The 27,081-nt window shown below is 36.5% G+C and overlaps 2 protein-coding genes across 2 annotated transcripts; both read left to right on the top strand.

The window, feature by feature from the left end:
- On the top strand, window positions 592–9,073 carry LOC109229146 (probable ADP-ribosylation factor GTPase-activating protein AGD5). The gene is made up of 11 exons (XM_019394481.1): window positions 592–897; window positions 2,141–2,199; window positions 2,342–2,432; window positions 5,030–5,084; window positions 5,204–5,294; window positions 5,401–5,635; window positions 6,069–6,276; window positions 6,570–6,754; window positions 6,839–7,075; window positions 7,195–7,253; window positions 8,753–9,073. Exons 1-11 carry the CDS (start codon window positions 847–849, stop codon window positions 8,904–8,906), a joined length of 1,425 nt encoding a protein of 474 aa, XP_019250026.1. The 5' UTR covers window positions 592–846; the 3' UTR covers window positions 8,907–9,073.
- LOC109229145 lies at window positions 24,535–26,853 on the top strand. Its single transcript, XM_019394480.1, has 2 exons — window positions 24,535–25,340; window positions 26,254–26,853. The coding sequence occupies exons 1-2, from the start codon at window positions 24,641–24,643 to the stop codon at window positions 26,649–26,651; spliced, it is 1,098 nt and encodes a 365-aa protein (XP_019250025.1). The 5' UTR covers window positions 24,535–24,640; the 3' UTR covers window positions 26,652–26,853.

Below are 27,081 nucleotides of genomic sequence, written 5' to 3'. Positions count from 1 at the left end.
TACCCCTTCTCGACTGTACTCATCTTTACTCGCCCAAGCATGACTGCATATATTCTGCTGTGCAAGCCTTTCGATGACTCGATCTCGGCAGTGGCCGAGACACTCGTCGCCGTTACACCTTACGGGTACGTCCATGACTTGGTCGACCCCTTACCATTCCTTTTAATGGTAATCCACTTGTGGTCAGATTTTGACTCATACAGTTAACCAGCAGCTTTAATAAAATACTCCTTTTATCTTATTTTATATAATTTTATTATTACCATTCGAGTACTTAAACTATTCTATTATTTGTTTTAAAAAAATATTTTATTTCTAATAAGAACAAAATTATGAATTCAAAATTAACAAAATATGTATATAATTCATATATTATCGAATATTTTAATTTAAAAATTCATGTTTAAGTTCAAAGTAAAAAGTAAATATTTAATACTTCAAAATCGCTGTTATTTTGACATGATGTACAAATACTCAAATAGCACGGATTTTTAATAAGGCTATGGCATTTATGGTGGACCTACTTCCACTAATTCACGCGTGTGAACTAGCCAAATATTTACACCAGCGTCCCAGTTCGCACGGGAACACAAAGTAGGAAAAAAAGAAGAAGAAAAAAGACAAGCTAAAGCAAATAAATAAGTCAAAATCAAAGAGAGACAGGTGCGATTCCTCCTCCTTTCTCATCCAGTTGCATTTCCTCGTTGGGTCATATATTGATTTTTACGCGTCGGAGAGGCTGAGGAGAGAGAGAGGAATCAGATCAGCAAATTTTCATTTTTTCCGATATCTTCTCTCTCCGTCGGCCAATTCCATTTCCGTTAAAACCCTTTGCCCGTCGCCACCATGAACGAGAAGGCTAATGTTACAAAAGAGCTTAATGCTAAGCACAGAAAGGTATATATACTTCCGATTCATGATTTTCCCCCAAATTTCGTTTTTTCTCGTTTGATCTAAGTTAGTTTTGATCTAAGTTAGATTTGATAAAGTCTGACTCTTGCTTAGTTTTTGTGGATATATTTTATTTGCTCTTATCAATTTATATTTGAGATTTGGGGCTTAGTGGATCATTTTCCCCCTTTCCTTAAAATTGGACTCATATTGCTAATTTTATTCGTATATGATAGTTTGAGCACTGAAATGATGATCTGGTTCAAAGCAGCTGGCTTGAAATTTGAATTTTGGATGTTCATTCTTTTCCTAATAGAAAAAGAAAAATAGACAGCTTTCCCGGTACTCATCATTTTTTATTTGTTTTAAATAATTTAAGGACATTAGGTGAAATTTGTTCATATTACCAAGGCACTATCGACATATTATTCCTTTCTTAGCTTGTTTAGTTGATTCGAATACGAATATAGCTGGTATTGAGAACCTAAAGTCAAAGCATTTGAGCATTTTACCATTCTGCCGTCAACTTTCTTCTTAGTGATATTGCTAGTTTGAAATGTTTACAGAAGTGTGAATAGAAATTATATGTAAAGCATTGAGATGATCTATTGTTGAATAGAGATCTCCAGAGCTCTACCCATGGAGAGATACAGGAAAGATAATTTCTTCATAATTAAGAAGCAGTGTGAAACCAGTTTAAGCCAATGTCTCTATGAAAACTTCCTCTTCCCGATTTTGGAAGTCCTATCTGCCAAAGCTATACTAGCATCTGAGTTGAAGGCATTAAGTCCTGATTTAGAATTCTTAATTGCCAAAGCTGTACACATGTCATGTAAGTATTAATACTGCGAGAAAAGAAAAAGGAAACTGTGGTATCTGTTCTTCTTCCTCTACTCTTAGCCCCTCACTTATTTTCCTTGGAGGTAGAAAGATAAAATTTTCTTTAATCAAAGCAAATAACATGATTAACCACAGGAAGACCATAAGGAAGCATGATTATCATTATGTAGTTTTTGGTTCTATAATGAACTTCCCTTTCACAGTTTATTTCCTGGTCGGTTTATTTCGATTCATGTGTGCATTACATAATGAATTTACCCTTCACAGTTTATTTCGTGGTTGGTATATTTCCGATTCATGTGTGGATTATATAATGATTTTTCCCTTCACATTTGATTTTCTGGTGGGTTTATTTTCGATTAATGTCTGTGTTCACATCAAATTAACTCATCGCTGGGCTTTTTGGCAGATACTAGAAGGACTTCTTAAATTGCCCGAGAACAGGGAATGTGCAGATTGCAAAGCCAAGTACGTATTAGGATGTATCTCAAATGTTGCAAAGTGAAGCTCGGATGTGCTTGTTAATAGATCATTGAATTGAACAGAATTGGCTTTAATAAACTCTTTGGAGTCCTTATGTTGACCGTACTTTACTTTTGTACCAATGCAGGGGTCCTAGATGGGCAAGTGTGAACCTGGGGATATTTATTTGCATGCAATGCTCTGGGATCCACAGAAGTCTGGGGGTGCACATATCGAAGGTGATATATTCCTCATCATGACCAAAATGTCCCACATATTCTAAAAGTCTGAAATGGTGTGAGCATTTGCATGTGTTTCAGCTATAAGTGTTGTCCCAATTGAGAAATTGCGAACAATAAAGGTCATGGTCAACTTTAGTATTCCTTGTTGTTGCTGCTGTTTCCCATAGTATTGTTGCTTAATATTCTTGATTGAGATAAAATTCTTTGAATGACTAACTACGACTGAAAACTTAAAACTCATTCCTTTTTCAGCTGCGGCCACCCCTACTTAACATATGTTGATTTTTAATCACGAGGATGGAGATCATTTCACATCTATTAATTCATAATTTGTATGATTCTACTGCTGATATTCAATCTAATCTAACTTCCTCTGTTATTGCATTGTCTTCTGATTTAGAGGGATAGTCATGTACTTTGTTTGGAAAATCACTCTACATTTCCTCATCTTCTCTGTGTTTTGTGATGAGAATCCAGGAAATAATTTCTAACATCTTAATGTTATGAAGACATGTCGGCTGAATGGAGTCATTTAACTAATACCCACAATCCTTGAAATGAGTAATTGCAATGAAGATTGTCTTTGGAACTGGTTTGCTGCTTTCGTCCGGCAAAAGAGTTTGCTGAAAAATGCTATTAATTATTAGGCAAAAGTCCATGGCTATGTTGCCCAGACTTTCCAAAATCCTTCTGCACCTGTGTCGGATGCTCCAAAAATGCACTACTTTTAGATGATCCGACACGCACCCGGTGACATTTTCGGAGAGTCCGAGCAACATAGGTCCACGGAACGATAATTTTATGCATAATAATCACAATAACCATTGTGCACTTTTTGTTAATGTGTGGTTGTGAAGTATCTGCGAACTTGGAACATGTGATCAGATTTCTCTCAAGTCTCATCCTTCAACTTTTTCTGGAGCTCTTTTTTCCCCAACAATCCTTGTATTTTAAATGGCTCATTGTGGTTTCAGTCTAGTTTTTGTACATTTGAGGAATTGCCTCGTTTTTCGTCAAACCTATGGGTTTCATTTTTCTATAGAAGATTAGGTGTCTCTTGTAGTCTGGTTTGATAACTATATGCATAATAATCACTAGGGGTGTTCATGGTTCGGTTTGGATCGGTTTTTCCCTAAAAAAAACCAAACCAAGTAAGTCGGTTTTTCAAATATTAGAACTAAACCAAACCAATTAAGTCGTTTTTTTCTCAATTTGGTTTATGTCGGTTTTTCGGTTTTTTCGGTTATTTGTCGGTTTTTTCTTAAATATAAGACATACACTACCAAACACATATCCAGAGACCACATTTTCAACGTAACACTATCAAATCAATTGCCCTTTGAGAAATCTATTATTTACCAAGATATATTGATGATAATTGAATAAAATAGTGATGAATAATTTAAGGACTCAATTAAAAATATATTATTTTTAACACGAAATGGATTCTTACACTTAACAAAAGAAAACTACCAATCAAACTAGACTGTAAAGGTAAAGAACTATACTAAAAGTGCAAACTATTAACATTTACCATTAAATTTTTGAAATTTTATATAAAAATATACATATATATAGGTGTAATAATGAATTTGAAATATCTACTCCTATAGTCGGTTTGATTCGGTTTTTTTCTGATTAAAACCAAAACCAAACCAAATTTGATCGGTTTTTTAAATTCAAAACCAAAACCAAACCAAACCAAAAAGTATCGGTTTTTTTGGTCGGTTTGGTTTGATTTTCGGTTTGGTTCGGTTTTTCGGATTTTTATGAACACCCCTAATAATCACAATAATCCTAACCCTCAGGGGTTGGCCTGGTGGCAATAGACTTGAGCCTTGGGGTTTGCTCCCTTTCAAGGTCTCAAGTTCGAAACCCACTGGGTGCAAACAATTTCTGAGGGCCATCGGACTGGGTAAAACCTGAATTAACCGTGGTGCACTTGCGGGAAACTCCTTGCCGAGGGCCTGTGCACCCCCGGATTAGTCGGGGCTCTTAGAGACTCGGACACCCGGTGCAAATCAAAAAAAAAAAAATAATCACAATAATCCTTGTGCACTTTTTGTTAATACATTGTTGTAAAGTATCTATCAATTGGAACATGTGATAAGATTTCTCTCAATTCTCGTCCTTCTGTTTCTGGATCCCCCACCCCACCCCCACCCCCACTCCACACACACACACACATACACAAAAGAAAAAAAACTGTATTTTTAAATGGCTTATTGTAGTTTGAGTCTAGTTTTGTACATTTGAGAAATAACCTCTCATTTTTAGTCAAACCCATGAGGTTCTTGTTTCTATAGAAGATTGGGTGTCTTTCGTAGAGCACATACTTTTTCTTTTGTAGGTTCTCTACTTTTTGGTATGTTGCCTGTATGCAGGATATAATTCCACATCTCTTACATATTGAATAAAAATATTCACTTTATGAAAAATAACTCATTGTGCTCTGAATGATTATTGGCGACAACGACTGTGCCTAAGTCCCAAACAAGTTAGGGTAGGCTATATGAATCCTCTCTGACCTTCTAATCTGGAAGAATGTTACTTCAATTTTTTTGTTGTATTCTCTGATGTCTCTGAAATTACAGGTCAGATCAGCTACTCTAGACACATGGCTTCCTGAACAAGTTGCATTTATTCAATGTAAGATATCTGTTTCCTATAATTATCAAAGTTTAGATTTTGATTTGATAGAGAAATGTTTTAATTTTAGATTACCGTTTTTTTTCTTCCTCTACTTTTTATCTCTTGGGTTCATATAGCAATGGGAAATGAGAGGTCAAATAGTTATTGGGAAGCAGAGCTGCCTCCAAATTATGATAGAGTTGGTATTGAGAATTTCATCCGAGCAAAGTACGTACTTACTTAGTCTCTCCTAACAATTTATATCTTCATACGGTCTTCTTCCCTCAATCTAGTATTTTATACTTATCCATGGCATCTCCTGTGTTTTGTTAAGATATGAAGATAAGAGGTGGGTCCCTAAAGATGGGATACAAAAACCACCTTCCAGGGTTCAAGAAGAGAGGGCTTCAGTGCAATGGCAACAAAACAGTGATAGAAGTGGGCGTGGACATGCGACTAACTCAGGGGTTGCATCTGATGAGAGGAAGAACGTTCAAGCCCCGAACACAAAGCAAGATGTACCTGCTGCTAGAGTCAGTATACCACTGCCTCCTAGAGGGCCAGAGCATGTATGTTAAACTTTATATTCATCAAATTGGCTTTCTCCACATTTCTTTACCTTTCAGGTGTAATATTGTTGTCTCAATGTCTTTTTTTGATTGAAATCCTCTTCATTTGCTGGTATATCTACTGGACTTGCCTTAGATATATGAGGTATGAGCTGATTGGGTCTTAGCCGTTAGGGTTTGGTTGCAGTTATTATTGGTGTTGAGTATTGATTCTTTACTCGTATTGTTGAATTAAGCAGCTCTTACTCATACTGCTTTTGAGTTACGAGATACTTGCATCTTAATTTTTTAGGTTAGGTATGTGGTGTATCCATATCCCCTCGTTAGTCCTTGCGTATAACTGCTCCTAACTGCTGTTAGTTGTTATTTCTTCCTACTTGTTAGTCTTTCTGGATTAGAATCAACACTTTATCATAGTTTTGACTACTTGCAGGTAAGTTCGAGTCAGGTTGCTTACCGGACAAATCAGAAAGCAGAGCCTGTTGTAGTCGCTGAATCTATAAAGCAGGTTGCAGAAGCTACGAATCCTCCTAAAGTTGATTATGCTACTGATCTTTTTGACATGCTTTCTATGGATTCTCCAAGTGACAATGGCTCGGAAGCAGCTTCTACCGATGATAACTCATGGGCAGGTTTCCAGTGTATGTTAAGCCTCAGTTTTGTTTGAAACGTGTTTCTTTTTCCTTTACCCCCCCTACCCCCCCCCCCCCTCCCTTTTTTTTACAATTAACATTTAGAGAGTGCAGTCGTCTTTCTTCCATTAGCATGATTAATTCTTTTCCTAGTTTTTAGTCTTTACTTCTAGCTTAGAGAGAGGTTATGAAAGTAGTTTGAGAAATCAACAGCATGCATTTTTTCTTGGGATTTGAATTGAAGCTGTAATACTCGTCTTGTAGCTCATTTTCTCCTATAAAGAAAGTTGTGAACTTTGCAGCTGCTCAAGAAGCAACAAAAGCAGAAAAAACAGGGGCTACAAAAACTGATGATCAGATGTCTCAATCTGCTTCTGCTTCTGGAATTGAAGATTTATTCCAGGATTTACCATCAATTCTGCCTTCTGCCTCATCCGGGAAGCCGCAGAAAGATGTAAAAAATGATATAATGAGCCTTTTTGACAAGGTAGAATACTGCTACAAGAAGTTGAAGTTTTTGGTCATGTTTAACATTTCTGCTTTTATCTAAAAATGATGTTGGCCTTTGCAGTCCAATATGGTGTCACCTTTTGCTATGCATCAACAACAGCTCGCTATGCTGGCACAACAACAGTCTTTACTAATGGCTGCTGCTGCTGCTGGCGGTGCTGTAAAAATTCCTGTGAATGCACAGCAAGGCCCTAACGGTGCCAATATGGTAAATCAAAATTGGCCAAATTTGGGCTATCAGTTCCCTGGTGTGATGATGCCAGCAGCTGGTAAGACTGAGCCGGAGAAATATATGCAGGTAGAACACGAGTATTATTTATCAAGGGAAGAGAAAAATTACACATGGATATCAAATTTTGCATTGACCTTTTGTCTTTAAGACTCTGCTCAAAGCTGTTTATTTTGCTTCTAAACTAGGTAGGCAATATGGGACCGACACATGTAGTTGGGAACTCTGTGCCACTTTCAACATCCAGGTATTAACCTCTGACCTGTTGTTGGTTAAATGTAGACTGTTGCGACTGCTGCATTGTCCTTAGAGGGCCTGTTGTTAAGACCTTATATTGAACAACTTAATGCAATGCATCATATCCTGCCGATTTTTGGCCGTTTAGTTCTCTTGAATGATATCCCGTAACCTACAATTTTGTAGATCCGAGCTGCTTTTTCCATTTGATCTATGTTACTCGGACTCTTCAAAAATATTGTTGGGTGCGTGTCGGATCCTCCAAATTTAGTGCATTTTTGGAGGATCCGACACGGTGCGGCAACACTTTTGGAGAGTCCGAGCAACATAGCATTTGATTGCAAGCTCTCTCCTTTTATTCCTCTGCCTAATAGTGGGTTGCGGGTAGACCCCATTGGATAGTATTATTTGATCCTAGAGTTTTGAGACACTAATTCACTTAACCTTTTTCCCTCAAAAGGAAACAGTTGAACGTGAGCTTAGTTTTTGACTTTTGATCCATTCCTAGTAGGTTTAAGTATACAATAGAAGACTCTCTTGCAATAAAAACTAAAACAGATTAAGTGATGATCAAGTAGAAGAGGGCAATCCCATAATCCATGGAGCCTTATTGCATAATTTACCCTTTTCCTTTCTAACCCCTTCTTGCTCTTGCACACATACAACCACCCCCCCCCCCCCTCTTCTGGTAAATCTAATATGACGTACCTGATTCATTTGATTATATTTATGGCGGCTAGGTTTCTATTTTTGTTGTCATCACTTTCTTTTTCTTCAGTATTTTCATCTTAGTTTTTTTACTCTTGTATTTTTTAAACTTGTTTTGAAAACGTTTTTCTTGAGCCGAGGGTCTATCAAAAACAGCCTTTCTACTTCGCACAAGGCCCCACCCTCCACAGACCTCACTTGTGGGATCACACTTAGTATGTTATTGTTGTATGGCAGATAAGTTTCTTGTTATTTTTAGATCACTCTACTGGCTGTGCCCTTGTTATCTTATATTCTTTTACTGGTAGAAAAATATATTGACTTTAGTCAAACATGGCTAATTTTGTGCGACCATTTGAAGAGACAAGGTTGCATCATCCTCCCCACAGTTCTTTTTCCTTTTGGCAGAAACTGGAGTGATTTTGATTTCTAGATCTGAATGTTTGCAGTTGTTTGAGGATTTTCATAGCTACATCTGCTGATCTGATTTTGGAAGCTATGTCTATATTGGATACAGTTGCTTTTGATGGCTTGTATTTTTATTTTTATTTTTGGATAAGGATGGATTGTATTCATATTACCTGATTTTGATAGCCAATTTACATTGACGAGCTCAGCTGCCAATCATCTTTTACATTTTGATTTAGTTTAATACTGATGTTGGGTAAGGAACCTTAGGAAATAAATTTTGATAGTTCCATTTATTGTGCTTAGCAGGAACAAATTTTGGGTGCTTGTTTAATTTTTCATTTAGTATTTTATGATTGAGGTGTAATTGATAGTTATCCTTTTATTTTGCAGCTTCTACTCGATGGGACAAAATTCTTCCAGCAACGGTATTTTGCCGTCCGGACCTAGCAAGCAGCCAGCTACTCCTATTTCATCAAGTTCTGCGCAGTCGACAAAAGAATTCGACTTTTCCTCTTTGACGCAGGGGATGTTCTCAAAACGCTGAAAACTCTTCGAGGAAGGAAGCATACTAGTTGTTAGTATACAAATTGTTTTTTCCACAGGGAATTAGCTTTTGTTGTTCTACTCCTGTTTTGGAGATTGTAAACTAATGTAGAGGAGCAATATTGAGTTTTCTTCAGGTTATGGCTTGATTTGTATTTTTGTATCTGGAAAAAAAATAAGCGCTCAAGATTGGATGGAATTCGATTCTTTTCCTCCCTTTCCCTCGTATTCATGCATTAATTTAATGTTCTGAGTGATGTTCTCCCTTAATAATCTAAAGAACTGCTATTTTCCGTTTTAGCTTCCCTTGCAATTATATGTTTAGTTGCTCTTTGGGCGAGATTAAAAGATATATTCTAGCATTCCATCTAGTTGCTAAACACAGCAGCCCACCTAGGTAAAGTTGAACATACTATGATGCATTAAAAGATATTATTTTTAAGTGTTTACTTATCCTATAAAGGAATTTGCACATGTTCTGAGGTGTTGTGAGGCTCTGAGCCATGAAATGGAGTTGAAATAGTGAGTGCTGACGAGCTAATATATGTTGAGAAGAACTCCTCACTCTCTAATTCCTCTGATTCCGCCTCTAATTTTCCCTCAATTGATCAGAGAAACAAGGGAAAGGAATGTTCAATTGAAGAAGACAACACTGGTTTTCAGACAAAGCAAAGGTCTTCGGAGTTATCTAGAAATGAGAAGGATTCTTTTACACAGTTAGGATTCACACGTGGAGCTCCCTCAGCAAATCACATGGCACATGATAGATCAAATCCTCGCCGTCCAGATTAGAGAATTTTTCTTTTTCTATTTTTTCCATCAGATTATTCTCACATGTGTGAGATGTGTGAATAAGCATTGTAAAGAATAATAGTGGTTAGTTAGTTATTCTCATAGCATATAGGATTTAGACAAGTGTACATTCTTTTATTCTTTCTAGATAGGATAACTTGTATATATAGGCTGATGATTACACAATGGAAGACACAGAGAAAATTCCTAAATTTTGTCTTCTTCTTTTACAATCTTTCATGGTATCAGAGCAGTGAAGCTCGATCCATTCTTCTCTTTCTTCTATCTTATTTTTTCTCTTCATCTTCATCATCATGCCTGGTAACACTGAAACTACTGTCACCCAAACTGGATCTGGAAATGGAGTAACCTTCGATCCAAACCATCCCTACTTCCTCTATTCTTCTGATGCACCTGGAATGACTTTGGTGAATGCAATCTTCACTGGTAGAGGTTTTCAGGGATGGAGGAGGTTTGTGCTAATTGCACTTTCAGCCAAGAATAAGTTAGGCTTCATCAATGGAACATGCCCAGCTCCAGCTGCTACTTCCAAGGATTTTCAGCCTTGGAGTAGGTGCAATGACATGGTCACCTCTTGGCCTCTAAACTCCCTCTCCAAAGACATTGGAGACAATGTTATTTACTCAAAATCTGCCAAGGATTTGTGGGACAGCCTTGAACATAGGTTTGGACAGTCAAATGGTGCCAAACTGTATCACATGCGCAAAGAATTATCAGGGTTAGTTCAAGGAACAACTGACATAGCAGGATACTTTACCAAACTCAAACGTTTATGGGATGAGCTAGATTCTCTGAATTGTGATGTTAAGTGTCTATGCTCTTGTGTTTGTGAGGGAAAGGAAAAGTTAGAAAAGTCCTTAGAAGATGAAAGGCTCATTCAATTTCTCATTGGATTGAATGATTGTTATGGACAAGCTAGAGGAAATATTTTAATGATGAACCCTTTGCCCAACATCAATCATGCCTATTCCTTGGTTCTACAAGATGAAAACCAGAGAGAAATCTATGCAAACCCTCTAATCTCTGCTGATTCATCATCTTTCATGGTGGGAAACCAAGGCAATTCTATGGCTCAAACTAACTATCCACAGAAACGGACACAAAGGAATTTTGGACAAATTCAGAAGAATCATATGCAGAAACCAGGAAATCTAACACAGAAGAACCCAACCTTCAGGGGAAAGAAAACCAAATTCAATCCCAATGTGTCTTGTAGCTATTGTAAGAAGATAGGGCACACAATCAATGACTGCTATAGAATCATAGGATTCCCTGAGGACTTTGAGTTTACCAATACCAAAGGAAGCCAGTTTCAAGTTAGGGGAAATGGGGCATTTTCAGTTGAAACAACAGAAGAACACAATAACAACTGCAGTGAGCCTTTGTCTCAGCACCTCTCCAAAGACCAATTCTCACAGTTAGTGCAGCTAATCAATCAGGTTAAGGTTGGGGATGCAGGAAGTTCTAATCCAGAGATCAATGCAAATGCTGTGGCTGGTACTATTATTAAATATACTAGTTCCTATTTTTCAGCTTTTAACTCTAGTACTTGGACTATTGATTCAGGGGCTTCAGAACACATGTGGTTTGACTCTAATGCTTTCCTATCTCTAACTCCTTTACCCTCTCCACTGCATATTAATCTTCCCAATTCCTTCAAGCTAACAGTCGCTTATGCAGGCAGAATTCTTATATCTCCAGAATTCATTCTGGAAAATGTTCTGCATGTCCCTAGCTTTAGATATAACCTTCTAACTGTCAATAGGTTTTGTCTACAGTTTCATTGCATCATTTCACTTACATCTACTCAATGTCTGTTGCAGGCCCCTTTAATGAAGAGGCCTCAAGTTTTTGGTGAAGCAAAGGAAGGATTATACCTGTTGGAGCCTAGAAAAGTTAGATATAGTTCACAACCTAATGTAGTTTCATTTTCCAATCAGAATGATGTCAGTCAAGTTTCAGTTTCTTTTCCTATTTCTGCTAGTGCAATCTCTAATGTAAATCTTTGGCACAATAGATTGGGGCATTTGCCTTTCCATGCAATGAAACAGTTCAATTTTATTTCAATCTCTTCTAATTCTGATTGTTTTTGTGATGTGTGTCCTAGAGCTAGGCAAACTAGACTGTCTTTTCCTTTAAGTCAAATAACATCCAAAAGAATATTTGAGTTGATTCATGTTGATACCTGGGGTCCTTACAAGGTACCTACCTACAATGGTTTCAAATATTTTTTAACCATAGTGGATGACTTTAGCAGAGGTACCTGGACCTTTCTGCTAAGTACAAAGGGGAATGCATTTGCAGTTTTAAAGAATTTCTTCATCATGGTTGAAAGACAGTTTGGGGTTAAAGTGCAGAAATTAAGGACTGATAATGCATTTGAATTAGGGAAGGGTTCACAAGAAGCATCATTTTTGCTTTCTCAAGGCATTCTTCATCAGACAAGTTGTGTGGGAACCCCTCAACAAAATGGCATTGTTGAAAGGAAATACAGACATCTATTGGAAATAGCTAGGGCTTTATTGTTCCAATCACAGGTTCCTATCTGCTACTGGGGTGAATGTTTGTTAACTGCCATATACTTAATCAATAGGTTGCCTTCTAAAGTTTTACAAGGACAGACACCCTACTACATTTTATTCAATAAGTTGCCTGCCTATAGATTTCTTAAAAGTTTTGGATGTCTTTGTTATGTGTCCACACTGTCTAGTGGAAGAAACAAGTTTGAGCCTAGGGCAAAAGCTTGTGTGTTCTTGGGATATCCTTTAGGACAAAAAGGATACAAAGTTTTGGACCTAGATACAAGGAAGATACTTGTGCTAGAGATGTGGTTTTTCATGAAGACAAATATCCTTTTGCCTCAATCAGTTCAGCTCCACCTCCCATTTTTCCCTATCCTATCCCTGCAGAAGTCAACCCTGCTGTTTCCCACTTGCTCCCTTGCCCACTGAACCTGTTCTATCTGTTGCACTAGGTTCTGATTCTCCTTCTTCATCCTCACCTTCTCCCTCTCACCTCAGTCCATCTTCCTCCTCTTCACTCTCTCTTTCTCCATCTCCTATACACATACCTTCCAGTTCTGCCCCCTCTCACCTACCATTACCTTCACCAGCCCTTAGAAGATCTCTTAGGGTCTCCAAACTGCCCACACACCTCAATAATTACATATGCAACAGTGTGTACCTAACAGACCTCACCTCTTCTTGTTTTGCTCAACCTAGTAACCCTACTGTCTATTCCTTTACAGCCTTATCTCATCAAAATCAACATCTTATACAATCCATCTCAGCTATCTCAGAACCTAATAGTTTTTCACAGGCTTTTGCACATCCCGGATGGAAACAAGCTATGCTTTCTGAAATTGAAGCTTTGGAAAGGAATCACACTTGGGATGTGGTTCCATTACCACCAGGCAAAAAGGCTTTACCCTGTAAATGGGTGTACAAAGTGAAGCACAATTCCGATGGTACTATAGAGAGATTAAAAGCTAGATTGGTCGTGAGGGGGGATATACAAAGAGAGGGTATTGACTACACAGAAACCTTTTCACCCGTAGTCAAAATGACTACCATCAGATGTTTATTAGCAGTGGCTACCAAAAAGGATTGGCCTATTTATCAACTAGATGTCAGCAATGCTTTCCTACATGGGGGACCTACAAGAAGAGGTCTATATGAGGTTTCCAGTTGGTCTATCCCCGTCATAGTCCTAACCATGTGTGCCTCCTCAAAATCTCTGATGGGCTTAAGCAAGCTTCCGGCACTGGTACGCTCGACTTGCTGGTGCCTTTGAGTTTCAAAGGTTTATTCTTCTTCCATTGAATGACTATTCCTTATTTTTTAAACGACAAGGCAATTTGACATCCATTGTTGCAGTATATGTGGACGACATTCTCATTAATGGGAAGATTCAGTCGAGATTGCAGGGCTCAAGTCATTTTTACACACAGAATTCAAGGTGAAAGACCTAAGATGCCTCCATTATTTTTCTACGCATGGAATATTGCGAGAAAAAGAAGGTATAATTGTGTGTCAAAGGAAATTCACACTTATATCTGCTCCAAGAATTTGAGGTTGCAGCAACTTCCCCTGTGTCTTCTCCATTGGAACCGCTCTTTCAAAACTTCATCGGATGCAAGGCCTTATTCCAATCCTACTGTGTATCGATATCTGTTGATACCCAATTTTCCCTGTATATTTTTATATTGCAAATATTTTTAAAAATAGCATAGGAATGCATATATAAGTATGTCCAAAAATTTTCCTATTTTTTCTTTAATTTTTTTAAAGATTTTTAAACCGATTTTATTGCCCTATTTCACCTGTAACAAACCATAATTATTCCCCAAATTATCAATTTTGATTATTTATTAGAATTTTATATTTATGCTAAGATATAGCTAAGGTAAGTTTTTCACATTTTTTACAATTTATTTAGTATTTTTAAAGCTAAATTGCATATAATTGCAATATTAGCCTATTTTAAGATTTAATTGCGTTTATAATTACAAAATTGATTCCAGTATTTTTTATTGAATATTTACATATTATTAGTCAATTTAGTGCCTTTAATTTTGTTTCCAGAAATTGTTTTACTATTTTTTATAAATAAAAAGGGAAAAGTGGCTATTTAAACACTAGCCCTACTTATTTCAATTTTAGCCTAAATCAACCCCCCAATTAAACCCAATTTCAATCCCAAATTTCCCGACCCAATTCTTAAATTACCCGCCCCTGACCCAATTAAATACAACCCGCCCGGCTCCCCGTTTAATCCAGGCCGTTGATCAAAATGATCAACGACCACGCTTCATTCTTTCCTTTTTTAATTTACCAACCCCCCCTTTAACCCTAATCATTTTCACCAGCCCGCCGCCTCTGAAACCCTCCACTCTCTCAAACACTCTCGAATATTCTCAAACCCTAGCCGCCTCTTACCATCTCCGCCCTGAAATCCACCGGAATCTACGGCCTCCAAGGCTACGAGAGTCCTACACCGGCCTTCTATGGCTCCTACGTGCATGATCTCTGAAGATTCAAGGCCTGACCTTGAAGGTTCATACCCAGACCTCTGTCGATTCGGAGTTCCACGGTCATCTCCGGCGTTGTTCCGGCGTACCATGGTTGTTTAAGCCTGATTCTGACCTCTCCGACTTAGATCGGTGACCTTTCAAAGCCTTTCTCATCTCTAGGGTTCTTTTGAAACCCTAACCCTTCGAGGTTTTCTCCGATTTCTTTAGATCCGTTGTGTATCTACGCTTTCCCTGAGCTTTCAAACGATTTCCCTAACTTTTCTTTCAGAAATCACTTTCAAAACCTTTCTTTTCCGATCTAGGGTTTTCTGAAAATGTTCAAGTGTTTTCTGACTTTCTTTTCTTTCGTGTGTATTTGCCTTTGTGTTGTTCTTGTATTCTCTTTAACCATGTTTCTTATATGCTTCTCTTATTGTGTTTTCCTATATTATGGTCTCGTATGCTTTTCTACTGTGCTCCTATGTTTCTCTTCTATCGCGTTCTTGTATGTTCTTCTACTATGTTCTCGTATGCTTTTCTACTCTGTTCTGGTATTTTCTTCTACCATGTTCTGGTATGTTTCGCCTACTATATTTTTTACCGTGTTCTTAATGTTTTACTATTTTTCTTCTACTGAACCTTGTTTAAGTTTCTTCTAAAAAGATCCTCTTAAGCATGCTTTCCTACTGTTCTTAACAGTCTTTTCTCATTATGCTTCGAATTAGTTTCTTCCACTCTGTTTGCTTCGAACCATTCTACTGTGTTTTCATGTTACTTTGCTATCATGTTTCTCATGAGTTCCGTTACTCAAAGAAGCATGTTAGAAGTTTCAGTTCTTTTCTGAAACCCCTAAACATGTTTTCGATTCAATTGCTTGCCCTCTCATCTTTGCTTCGTGATTTGCTTGAACTAGGGTTTTTTATTTTTAGAACCCCTACTCTTTCAGACCAACTTCGAGTTCAGATATCCGTTTGCATATGATTCTAGATTTTTGCTAAACTCTTCTACACTCGATTTTCTATTGATGACATGACAATTTTCTTTCATGCTTAACATGTTCGTATGCTCCTTATATATGAGGAACTTCCCTTTAAAGTGATTTTCAAACTTGTGATTAATTCATAATCCCTTCTAAATAGGTCTAATTGATTCCCTTTCCATTGTTTGCTGATTTCCCTTAAGTTAAAAACCTTTCCCATCTTTTTGACTCGGTTCATTCATACAAATCTCAGACCTTGTGATGTACTGACTGTTAATTGATTTCCTTACCTTATTTGTACAAACCGTGTACTTCAAAACCCTATCCTTAAATAACCCTTTTATGTATGTGCCCTTAGTTGCATGTTGTGCACAAAGTATTTATTCAATTTCTTTCCTTAATTGGTTTTCACCTATTTGAATCTGAATCCCTTAATTAAAAGGGAGTCTTGTGTAATTGATTGACAATCAGTTCTTCAACTATTTTCTTACCTTATTTCTGCTTGATTTCTACACAATAAAAGGCACGCCCCTTTTTCACAAAGAGAGGATCTACAATCCTTCACTTCATAATTCACAACCTCTTCTGAACTTATACTTACTCATAATAGTATTCTCTCTTTGCCTGCACTGTGGCCTATTCACAAGACCTATTGCTTTTTCTCTATTTGTTTCTTTAAAACCGGTGTGTCCTAATTTAAGCTTCAGCATCATCACAATGTGTTTATTTACAGCTTTTGTATCCATGTCTACTTTACTGCTGCTGCAGAGTTAAATATTTAAACTAGCATGTTGATTCCTTTCTGTTTGTTTGTAATGAATCCCTACCCCCTATTACCCCTATGTGTTTTGAGTTATGACTTGAGCATGGCAATGTAAGTTGTTGTCCATGAATTAAGTTTGATCCATGGGGATCTTAACCTCTAAACAATATGTGTTAACAGGCCTAAGGGTGTTCCAGCATCTCCCATTGCTGGGTATGCCCACCAGCGTGCTTTTGCCTTTTGTAACTCCCAATTCTCTATACCCTTATGTGTACTGATTTAAGTTGTTTCCCTTTTCCCTTTCCCCTTTCAGAATTCCACTTCTGCACTTACACTCTCTCTTAGTCCCTAAATTCTGCCCCCCTATTGTGAGCCTTGCCTTGGGACCTTGAGTTCCCTCTGAACTTGGACACCTGAGGGCTGGCCCTTCCACACTGCACTATGTCTTAATCTGGTGATGCATTTGGGTGTGAGCATTGCCCGGATTCCTTTTCGAGGCTCTTAGGGAACTTTGACACATCCAAATGGGAGAAAGGCTTTGGAACATTGATCTCTTGGAGTTGGTTATTCATACTTCAGACAGGAAGCCTGAATCAGGCTCTCCTTGGTTGTACCTTTTTAATTTCTGATGTATTTTCTTTTATCTTCATTCTGGGCTGTAATAATTTTGTAATAAACTCCTGGGGATGGCTAGTGAAAAAGGGAGGGGTAACCATGTACGCAAAAGGGGTAGATATCTTGCCTATAGGAGTTTCTGAATTTCTGCATTCTCATATAAATAACTTGCCTATAGGTTATTTCTGAATTTCTGCACCCTCATATAGAAAATTTGCCTATAGGAGTTTCTAAATTTCTGCATTCTCATATAGATAACTTGCCTATAGGTTATTTCTGAGTTTCTGCACCCTCATATAGATAACTTGCGTATCGGTCTTTCTGAATATTGCATACACACTCTTCATCAGGTAATCATGTTTATAGGTCTTAATCAATCAACTGCAATTAGATATCATGTTCATAGGCTTTAAACAAAATTCAGCACCTAGATATCGTATTTGTAGGATTTCTGCGTTTCTCTATGTCTGCAAAAGTGTTCTAAAGTCAACAAACGCATAGAAAGCATGCCTATAGGAGCTTTAACCAAATCTGAATCGCCTCACTCGCTTATAAGTCTAAAACCAGTAGTAATGCCTTACCAGTTGCAGAACTTATGATCTTTTGCTAAAACTCGCCTTTCTTTAATAACTGACAACTTTTTCTTAAATCAGTATGTATTCAGTTTAATTCATTGTTTCTGAAATCAGTAGATATCATGCCTATAGGATCTTCGTCCAACACCTAGGCAAACCATAGGGTAAAAATTATAAACTGAATCGGATTTTTATTAGCTACAACCAACAGGTAGGCCTGCTTCGGGCTTCTTATCTGAACTATGTAATAAATCAGTCTGCCTCAACCTTTTAAGTTTTAATTAGACCTTAAACAGTATGTGTAAGTCATGCTAACTACTTGCTTTTCTATGTTTAAAGGAGGTGTATTTGAGCCTTTGTTTGTTTATATGCTTTTCTCCAAATTTGCTAATATGTGTTTATGCCTGTCGCCTTAGTATTTTACCTTTTGAAACCACAAATAAGCCAATATCATCTACCTTTAGGATTAGTAGTCCCAAGTACCTCCGGGGCTGATAGGATTGGCGGGTAATAGTATGCAATAGGTAAACGAGTACCTTAACGGGGTGGGAAAGGGTAGATATGGACATGATGACCACGCGATAACATCACGCGTAGCCCCTCATTGAGGAGTGATTACCGGATGTTGTGTGGGGTGATCCATATTATTAATAAACCTAGGACCTCCTTTCCCTTTGTTCTTTGTTTCTTTTAAATCTTTTAAAACCATTTCTTCTAAGAAAATCAACTCTCTTTAGTTCTTTCCGACTTTGTTTATTTGTGACCATTACATGAAAATCCCCTCTTATTTGAAACTCTTACTTGCCTATGTGTTATTTGTATTTAAGTCACAACAATAGTTTGGCCGGGATCCACACTAGTGGATCCTGAGGGGTGCCTAATACCTTCCCCTTGGGATAATTTCAAGCCCTTACCCAATCTCAGGTTACCTGACTCAGACCCTTCTTAGTGTCCTAATGCACTTAAATCATTAGGTGGCGACTCTTCAATCCAAAATCCAATTCCCAAAAGGGAACGAGTTGTCTTCCCAAATGTCATAAACCCGATTTTGCGAGAAAAAAGGGGGCGCGACAACATCTTGTGGGTAAATTGAATTACCTCACACATACACGGCCTGATTTATCATTTGCTGTCCTCAAACTCAGTCAATTCATGCAAAGTCCTCGCCTTTCTCACTTCATTGCAGCTCTCCGAGTATTGTGTTACCTCAGTCTCAATCCAGGCCAGGGAATTATTTTGAACTCTCAACCTTCTCTTGATTTAGTTGCCTTTTGTGATGCAGACTGGGGGGCTTGTCCTGAAACTAGGCACTCTGTGAGTGGATTCTTCATCTCTCTTGGTGGTTCTCCCATTTCTTGGAAGTCTAAAAAGCAAGACTCCATCAGCCTCTCCTCTGCCAAGGCAGAATACCGTTCAATGCGCCGGTTTGTGGCAGAATTAACTTGGCTCACTCGTCTACTTGACGATCTATCCATCTCTCTCTCTTTGCAGTGCCTATTTTCTCCGATAGTAATGCATCCATCAATATTGCTCGAAACCCCGTTTTTCATGAATGCACCAAGCATGTCGAACTCGACTGCCATTTTGTCCGGCAGCAGTTCCTCTCCGATCTCATTTCTCTTTCTCTCGTTCCATCCCCCTCTCAATTAGCCGATTTGTTCACCAAACCCCTTTCTGGACATTCCCACAATTCCATTCTATGCAAGTTGGGGTAACTTCTTTACCCTCCAACTTGAGGGGGGATGTTGAAAAGAACTCCTCACTCTCTAATTCCTCTAATTCCGCCTCTAATTTTCCCTCAATTGATCAGAGAAACAAGGGAAAGGAATGTTCAATTGAAGAAGAAGAAGACACTGGTTTTCAGACAAAGCAAAGGTCTTCGGAGTTATCTAGAAATGAGAAGGATTCTTTTACACAGTTAGGATTCACACGTGGAGCTCCCTCAGCAAATCACATGGCACATGATAGATCAAATCCTCACCGTCCAGATTAGAGAATTTTTCTTTTTCTATTTTTTCCATCAGATTATTCTCACATGTGTGAGATGTGTGTTTACCCTCGAATCCGGATAACAATTGAATTTATATGGGGTTTTAAGGATCCGTGAACTAAAAGATACAAAAGGCTTTTAGGTTGAGGGAAATAAAGATAAAGACTCAACAATTGCTGTTAAAGTAAATAATCGCAGAATATAATATTGCTTAGAACAATTGTGCTTGATCCTCACAAGAATTTAGAGAGATCCCCATTTATACATTCTGATTAAGGGTAAAAATAAGGTAGGTAAATTGATTACATCGTGGATCCCTGTAATTACGCCTTAATGGCCTGAAGTGGTTGAGAAAATCACGTTTGGACGAGATATCCGGCGACGCTTGGTCATCCGTTACGAGCCCGGCTTCCGACCTTGTGTGTTTCTCCATCCGGTGGTGATTCCTTTCGAGCTCTGTAACGGTCTCGAAATGACTCGACCTCGGTTGTAGACGTGGCCGTCGTTCTACCTTGCATCCAGGTCGGGTTCGATGGCCCCGACTTGCTCCGGACCGGATCCAACCCGGTCGGGCTCAAGCAAAAAAGGGTATCACCCAATACAATGTGTGAATAAGCATTGTAAAGAATAATAGTGGTTAGTTAGTTATTCTCATAGCATATAGGATTTAGACAAGTGTACATTCTTTTATTCTTTCTAGATAGGATAACTTGTATATATAGGCTGATGAATACACAATGGAAGACACAGAGAAAATTCCTAAATTTTGTCTTCTTCTTTTACAATCTTTCAATGTAGTAGTTTGGTGGACGAAATTAAGATTAGCTTCTCCTATGCAAACACAACTTCGAAAACCGCAAATGTGTGATGAATTTGAGAGGATATTGTTATTACTATAATAATAAAGTCTACGGCAAGAAAATATTTAAGAATCAGAAAGTCGATTAAAAAACCCCCTTAAAATAAATCGGAGCTAACGAAAGCCTATTCTGAAATTACATATATAGGTGAATATTTGAACATCAACTAAGGGCTTTTGCAGATCGGCATGTATTAGCTAAACATTGTGATCATGTCAGGTTACCGTTACTTGTTGAAGCAAATATTTTGTATTATTTTTAAGATTATAAATTTCACATTCCAAGAAACTTACTCGTATTTAGTACTTTTCTTGGATTGCCTAACTAATAGAGTAAAAATTACTTATATTAATGGTATATATAGTTTAAACTCTATAATTATTAGCTAAACATACGATCATCATAATTCAAACTACGTATGACATTTTGAACTGATCAGTTCGAAATTTATAACAACATCAACCTGGCATAATCATAAATAATTATGAGCTCACTCATGTCAAAATAGATAAAACATGGACCGACTCGAACTTTAACTATTTAGAAAGAAAAAAAACAGAATACAAATGTGTGACAAATAAGAGTAAATTCTACGTTTTAAACCTGTTTTTGACGCATGTGATATATCAAATCATTCATGTGTCTAGCTAGGAATACAACTTACCGACTCTCTCTTTTGTATCCTTTTCTTTTTTATTTCTCTTAATTAATTGATCTGTTACAAGTTACAACAGACTGCTATTGCTAGCTTAGATCGGATCTCTCATGCTTGCGTCCTCGGTATAATAAACCTGAATTTGTTTTTCCTCTTTTTCTATTCCGTTTTTTCAACCTATTAATTAAATAAACATTAACAACCAGAAATGAAAGTCAAAGAGAAAAAGATAAAAGGAAAAAAGAGGACTTCCTATCACATGAATTAAATTGCCCGTCACGATATTACCTGTCACATATCATCTGTACATATAATAATTAGTTAATAAACACTTCTGGATTAGTTTTCCTGCTGCATATATAATCATATGAAAATTTGTTTATAAACACGTCTAAACCTGTTTTTCAGCTGCATGACAATATACCATCAATATGCACGGCAAATGAACATTTACGGCAGAAAGTGTCAACGCGTCCATTGCATTTTAAAAACAATATACTTATACTATGTTCGCATCTATTGATACAAAAGCGCTTTAAGGTATATATATAAACCGTCGATGTAAAAATATTTTACACTATCAAGTCATTCAAAAAATATTTAAAAGAATTCTTTTAAAAAAAAGAAATATATAATGTTAAAAATAAAATATAAATATATATTATAATCGATAAATATAACTTGATAATGTAAATAGTTTTATACTGCGATATATATAACCTAAACTCATATATATAAAAAAAAAAAAAAAAAGCACTATGATATTACTCAGCTCAAAATCTAAGATTTAACACGTAAATTTGTGCTTTTTAAATCTCCCCTTTTGAAAAAATGAATAGGACATGCTCAAGTATGGTCGGTTAAGGGAGCGGCACACCGACTCATTTGGTCACATGCCCTGTAAACACTTCCCGGATCCAACGTTAGCTCACTTGTTTCTTTTATAGTGTTTTGACCGTTGAATTATTTTATTTTTTAAGTTTAACTAATATTTAGTACTCGTACGATGTGCAAATAATATTATAATCCTGCTAAATTCTATAAATTAAAAAGAACAAATTATAAGAGTAACTATTGACATAAACTTAAATATTATAGCCTTATATATAGCCAGTGATACAAACAAATAAAAATACAATATGATTCAAAAAAAATACTCCTTCCCTTTAAATTTACATAAAATATTTTTTTATTAAGCTGTTCCAAAAGAATGACACATTTTTGTATTTGAAAATAATTTAACTTTAAATTTTTTATTTTACCCATTTTACATATAATGAGAAGTTCTTACACCCATGCAAATATCATGGCCACACAAAACTATTAGGATCATAAGTTTCAAAAGATTCTTTTTTTCGTTGTTAAATTTCGTGCCAAGTCAAACTATCTCATGTATATTGAAACTGAGTGAAGTCATACTATATAGAGTAATAAAAAATAAAAATACACTTAGTAATAATTTAATTTAATTAAAAAAAATATATTATATTATTATCTCAACATAATAAATTCTCACATCAACATCAACTTCTACCAACCTAAAATTACACGGTGACAAAATTAATATATACATACTTGATAATTCATTAACAACCAATATATTCTAACTTTTGGGAGTTACCAACTTATAAAACAGTTGGATCGTAATTTGCTCAATAATTTTACTAGTTACCTCAATTTTAACCACACAATTAAAGTTATATAATTTTCAACAATTTAAGTGATACCTTTGGGATTTAGTTAAGATTAAGATATTATAATTAAATAAATATTAACCTACTTTAAATATTTTTCTTCCACGATGCACATGTACTAAAAGAAGATGAGTTCGCTCTTATATGTAATTCTTAATTAAATAAATCTTATGATTTTATGATTTTTTTTTTTTTTGTGTAAATAGCAATTTCAAATAATGGCTTTATAGTAACTTGCCACTTGGCTTAACAATAATGCAAACTTTCTTATATATATATATATATATATATATATATATATATATATATATATATATAATCCTCCTCTTTTAATTCGTTCAGACTACATCTAAGTCAGTTTTTGCATTAGTAAAATACATGATAGGCATTGTCATTCTATGCTTTATTTAGCATTATTATTTGCCTAGAACATGCGAACGGCTTTTATCTAGTCAAATTCCTGAAGTAAATTGTCCAACTAATACCCATGTACTTCCAACGAAACTTCTTGAATTCTCAAGAGTCCACACACTATTAAATGCCCACTCAAACAACCACCTTACATGCCGATCGGATTGGCTGGTTAAGAGAATAACTTTTCAGATAATTATTTTCTCTTCTAATTGGAATCAGAGATATCTTTTACTTGTTAAACTACTATATCTAGCGACTGATAGAATTTTACTTTGGATGCGATACTTAGCTAGCGTTTTAACATAAATTTGATTGAAACTTGAAAAAATAAGTTTTTGAAGATGAGATGAGAAATAATTTTTGAAAGTTGAAATTGTATTTGAATATGTATTTTACTTGAAAAGAGTTTAATTTTTGTGGATAGAAAACTTTGAAAACTACTCTAGAGCAGTTTTTCCGGATTTAAAGATTTTCAAAATCTGCTAAAAAATTGTTAATATCTATAAACAAATATATATTTAAAAACAAAGATTGAAAAAAGCTCCCAAAATATGGCCGAACAGGAGCTTAATTTCCTAGGAGGAGTTTTAACATCGACCAAACTCTATATATCTTTTCCGATAAGAATTTATTCGTGCTCGTATTTATACTATATTATATTATTTATTATGATTATATTATAAATTAAGATAATAATATATATTAATAACTATAATTTAGAATTAAAAGTTATATCAAGTATTCATTAGATTGATATATACACTGGGAGTGAAAAAGTTTTTACCTTTCTTCTATTCCGTGTCTTCGCATGTTGACTAATGGAGATACATATATAATCATCCCCACTGGTATTTATAATCTAAAATCGATAAAGAACGTAATTATTTACATTTGATTATGGGACAAATGCTTTTCATCCATGAATTGTTATGCTATATATAATATTTCCCTCAAATAGTAAATAGATTCTAGTAAATTTTATTCAACAAGATTGAACTTTATTTTTTCAGGTTATCGGCTCCTACTAAAAAAAATTTGTACTGTCAATATATAAAAATTAAATTAAATAGAAAATAATTCAATTGGATGTAACTAATTATACTTAATTTGTTTTACAGATTACACCTTAAAAGTATAGCTCGAAATGAGTTGTTATTTTTTCTTAGCAAAGGACCTTCCACAGTGTCACAGTCTAATATAAAAACTGAAAAAGAAAAGAAAAAAATATCACTATATATAAGTAAGGGAACGGTTCGCCTCTACATATTAAAGTTGCTTAGCGTAACTCTTCACTCTCATTTGGCTCTTCCCCAAATCCTAGGCAAACGTGAAACACCGGTCGGAGCTAGTCGGCGGCGAAAGAAACATGGCGATTTTGTTTCAAAGTTCAACTAATTCCATGTTATCCCTCAAAATTTTCCTCATTTCGACTACCGTTTTATCTGCTGCTATTATGTTAAAGCTCTCTGCTCCAGCTGTCACTGACTTCGCCGTCAGTGAAGTTCCGTCAATTTGGAACGGCGTCATTTCGTGGCTTAAGCCTCCGTATCTATACCTCGTCATCAATTGCATTATCATCACAATTGTTGCCTCTTCCAAGTTGCAGAACAAGTTCGATGAGAACCCATCTCCGGCGCTGACGGCCGTTTCGCCGGAGAATTTGACCCAGTTTCACCCGATTAAGGATGTAAGGCCGTCCACAGACTACTACTCTCCGGTCCTTCATGACCTGAACGTCGCCGTCTTGAAGAATCAGGCGGTGGAGGCGAGGCCGATGGTTTACGAGTATCCTACTGCTGGTGTTTACGATGCAAAGGTCGAGAAAGTTCCGGAAGTTATTAATCCGTACGCTCAAGTGGATGCACGTGTATCGGGGAAAGATACATCGTTCAACGTGAATGCTTTTGTTGCTGACGGAGACGAGGTCGTGATCTCGAAATCCACTCGGGCGCCGGTGATGAGACAGGACTCTTTAGATTATTCCGTTGTTTCTGGATTTTCGGCCGAGAAACCTCCAGCTTCTGCCAGATTTAGTCACCGGAAAAATGTCAAATCCAGTCCCGAAGGTAAATTCAAATTGCTCATTTTTTTCAAGGTATATGTCTGTGTGTGTAAGTTAATTCAGGCACACTAACAGCTAGGCTGGTCGGAACAGTGAGTAGGTTCTGAATAATTGTTGTGTGCTTTACATCTCCGGCGAAATCAGTCGATAACGGTAACTTGTGGTTCAAATTGTTACCGTTGGAGTTGGGCGGCTAGTGGATTATTAGGGCTTTTGTCAGATTTTAGAAACTAGTGGTCCTTATCCAAAGCACTTAGATTTTATTTTAAATTTAAATGTACTTGTAAGATTCCTAATTAATTGACGCTCTTTACTTGATGGACCAGTTTATTAGCAAAATCTGAGCTGACTTAAGGAACAGTTCAAAATGGATTACGGATTTGGTCTCCGTAAAGTCGAAAATTATCCCGTAGAGAAACGGTGGAGACTAAAGGAAAACGACAAACACATGACTTAAAATTTGCAAACCTCAATACTGATTTCGCCACCTCACGGCTCACTCTTCCATACGATAAGCCCAAAAGTAGTCATGTATATCATTTTGTGCTTTCTCATCCATAACCAATGCTTTGTCCGTCACTAAAAATAAATGGATTTACGTAATTACGTCATATGCATTAGTATAATTTAATATGTAATAGCAAATTAGTTGTTAATTCAAATATACGCTCATCTAATCTCTTAAGCTAAATAGTCAGTTGATGTACAATACATGTATATCTGTATATAATTAATATGTAACTTAGTATATCGGTTAGAAAAAATAAATATTGAATATGGTCGGCTGTTTGTGTAATAATACCAAATTTTTAGTTATATTTGAATATAATTTACTTGATTAATTTTCTTTTATATCGTTAGTAATATCATAATATATACTCAAAAAATTAAGTGACTGACTAGATTTGGTGATACAGGTGGAAAGAAGACATTGAAAGTATCAAAGCCTAAACGGCAGGACACGCTGGAGAGTACGTGGAAGACAATAACAGAAGGGCGAGCAATGCCGTTAACGAGGCACTTGAGGAAATCTGACACGTGGGAAACACACGGTGGTCGCAACAACCCGGCTCTAACCCCACCACAGCAGAAGATGAAGAAATCCGAGACGTTCAATGATCGTAACACCGCCAACTCGCCGCTGCTGACTCCATCCCCTGGTTCAGGGAAACTTAAGAAAGAGCCATCGCTGAGTCAGGACGAGCTCAACAGGCGAGTTGAAGCTTTCATTAAGAAGTTTAATGAGGATATGAGGTTGCAGAGGCAGCAGTCGTTGCAACAGTACACAGAGATGGTCAATCGAGGCGCACATTAGCAATTTCAGATGCTGTTTTTTGCACATAAACGGAGAGAAACTCTCTCTTTTTCCCCATGTTTGATGGCAATAGCGAAAAGTAATCTTTTACTTCTTTTGGACAATATGGAATTTCATGGCTTTGACATATGATCGTATAAACTTTTCTTTTAAAACAATTAAAACGTCTAGTGTAACGAATGAATTAGTTCGTCTTCTCCCATTTTGCAGAATTACCTTTACTGTTTTCTTGGACGGGAACTTTCCTGTCCTAAGCTTGTCCACTTTGGTCTGTGCAGAGTGCATTAAGCAAACAAATGAGCAATTTAGTAAGGAAGCTTGGCGAAAAAACAGAAAAGCTAGAACTACTTTGCTTTTCTGTTCTTTGCTTCATTTAATCATGGAAGCTAAGTTAGCGCGATGTAACAGTAAAAGAGTGTGTGGCATGGCG

The sequence above is a fragment of the Nicotiana attenuata genome, chromosome 7 (genome assembly GCF_001879085.1).
Source record: "Nicotiana attenuata strain UT chromosome 7, NIATTr2, whole genome shotgun sequence".
Taxonomy (NCBI): domain Eukaryota; kingdom Viridiplantae; phylum Streptophyta; class Magnoliopsida; order Solanales; family Solanaceae; genus Nicotiana; species Nicotiana attenuata.
The sequence above is the reverse complement of the archived record's forward strand: the minus strand, read 5'-3'. Positions and strand labels throughout refer to the sequence as shown.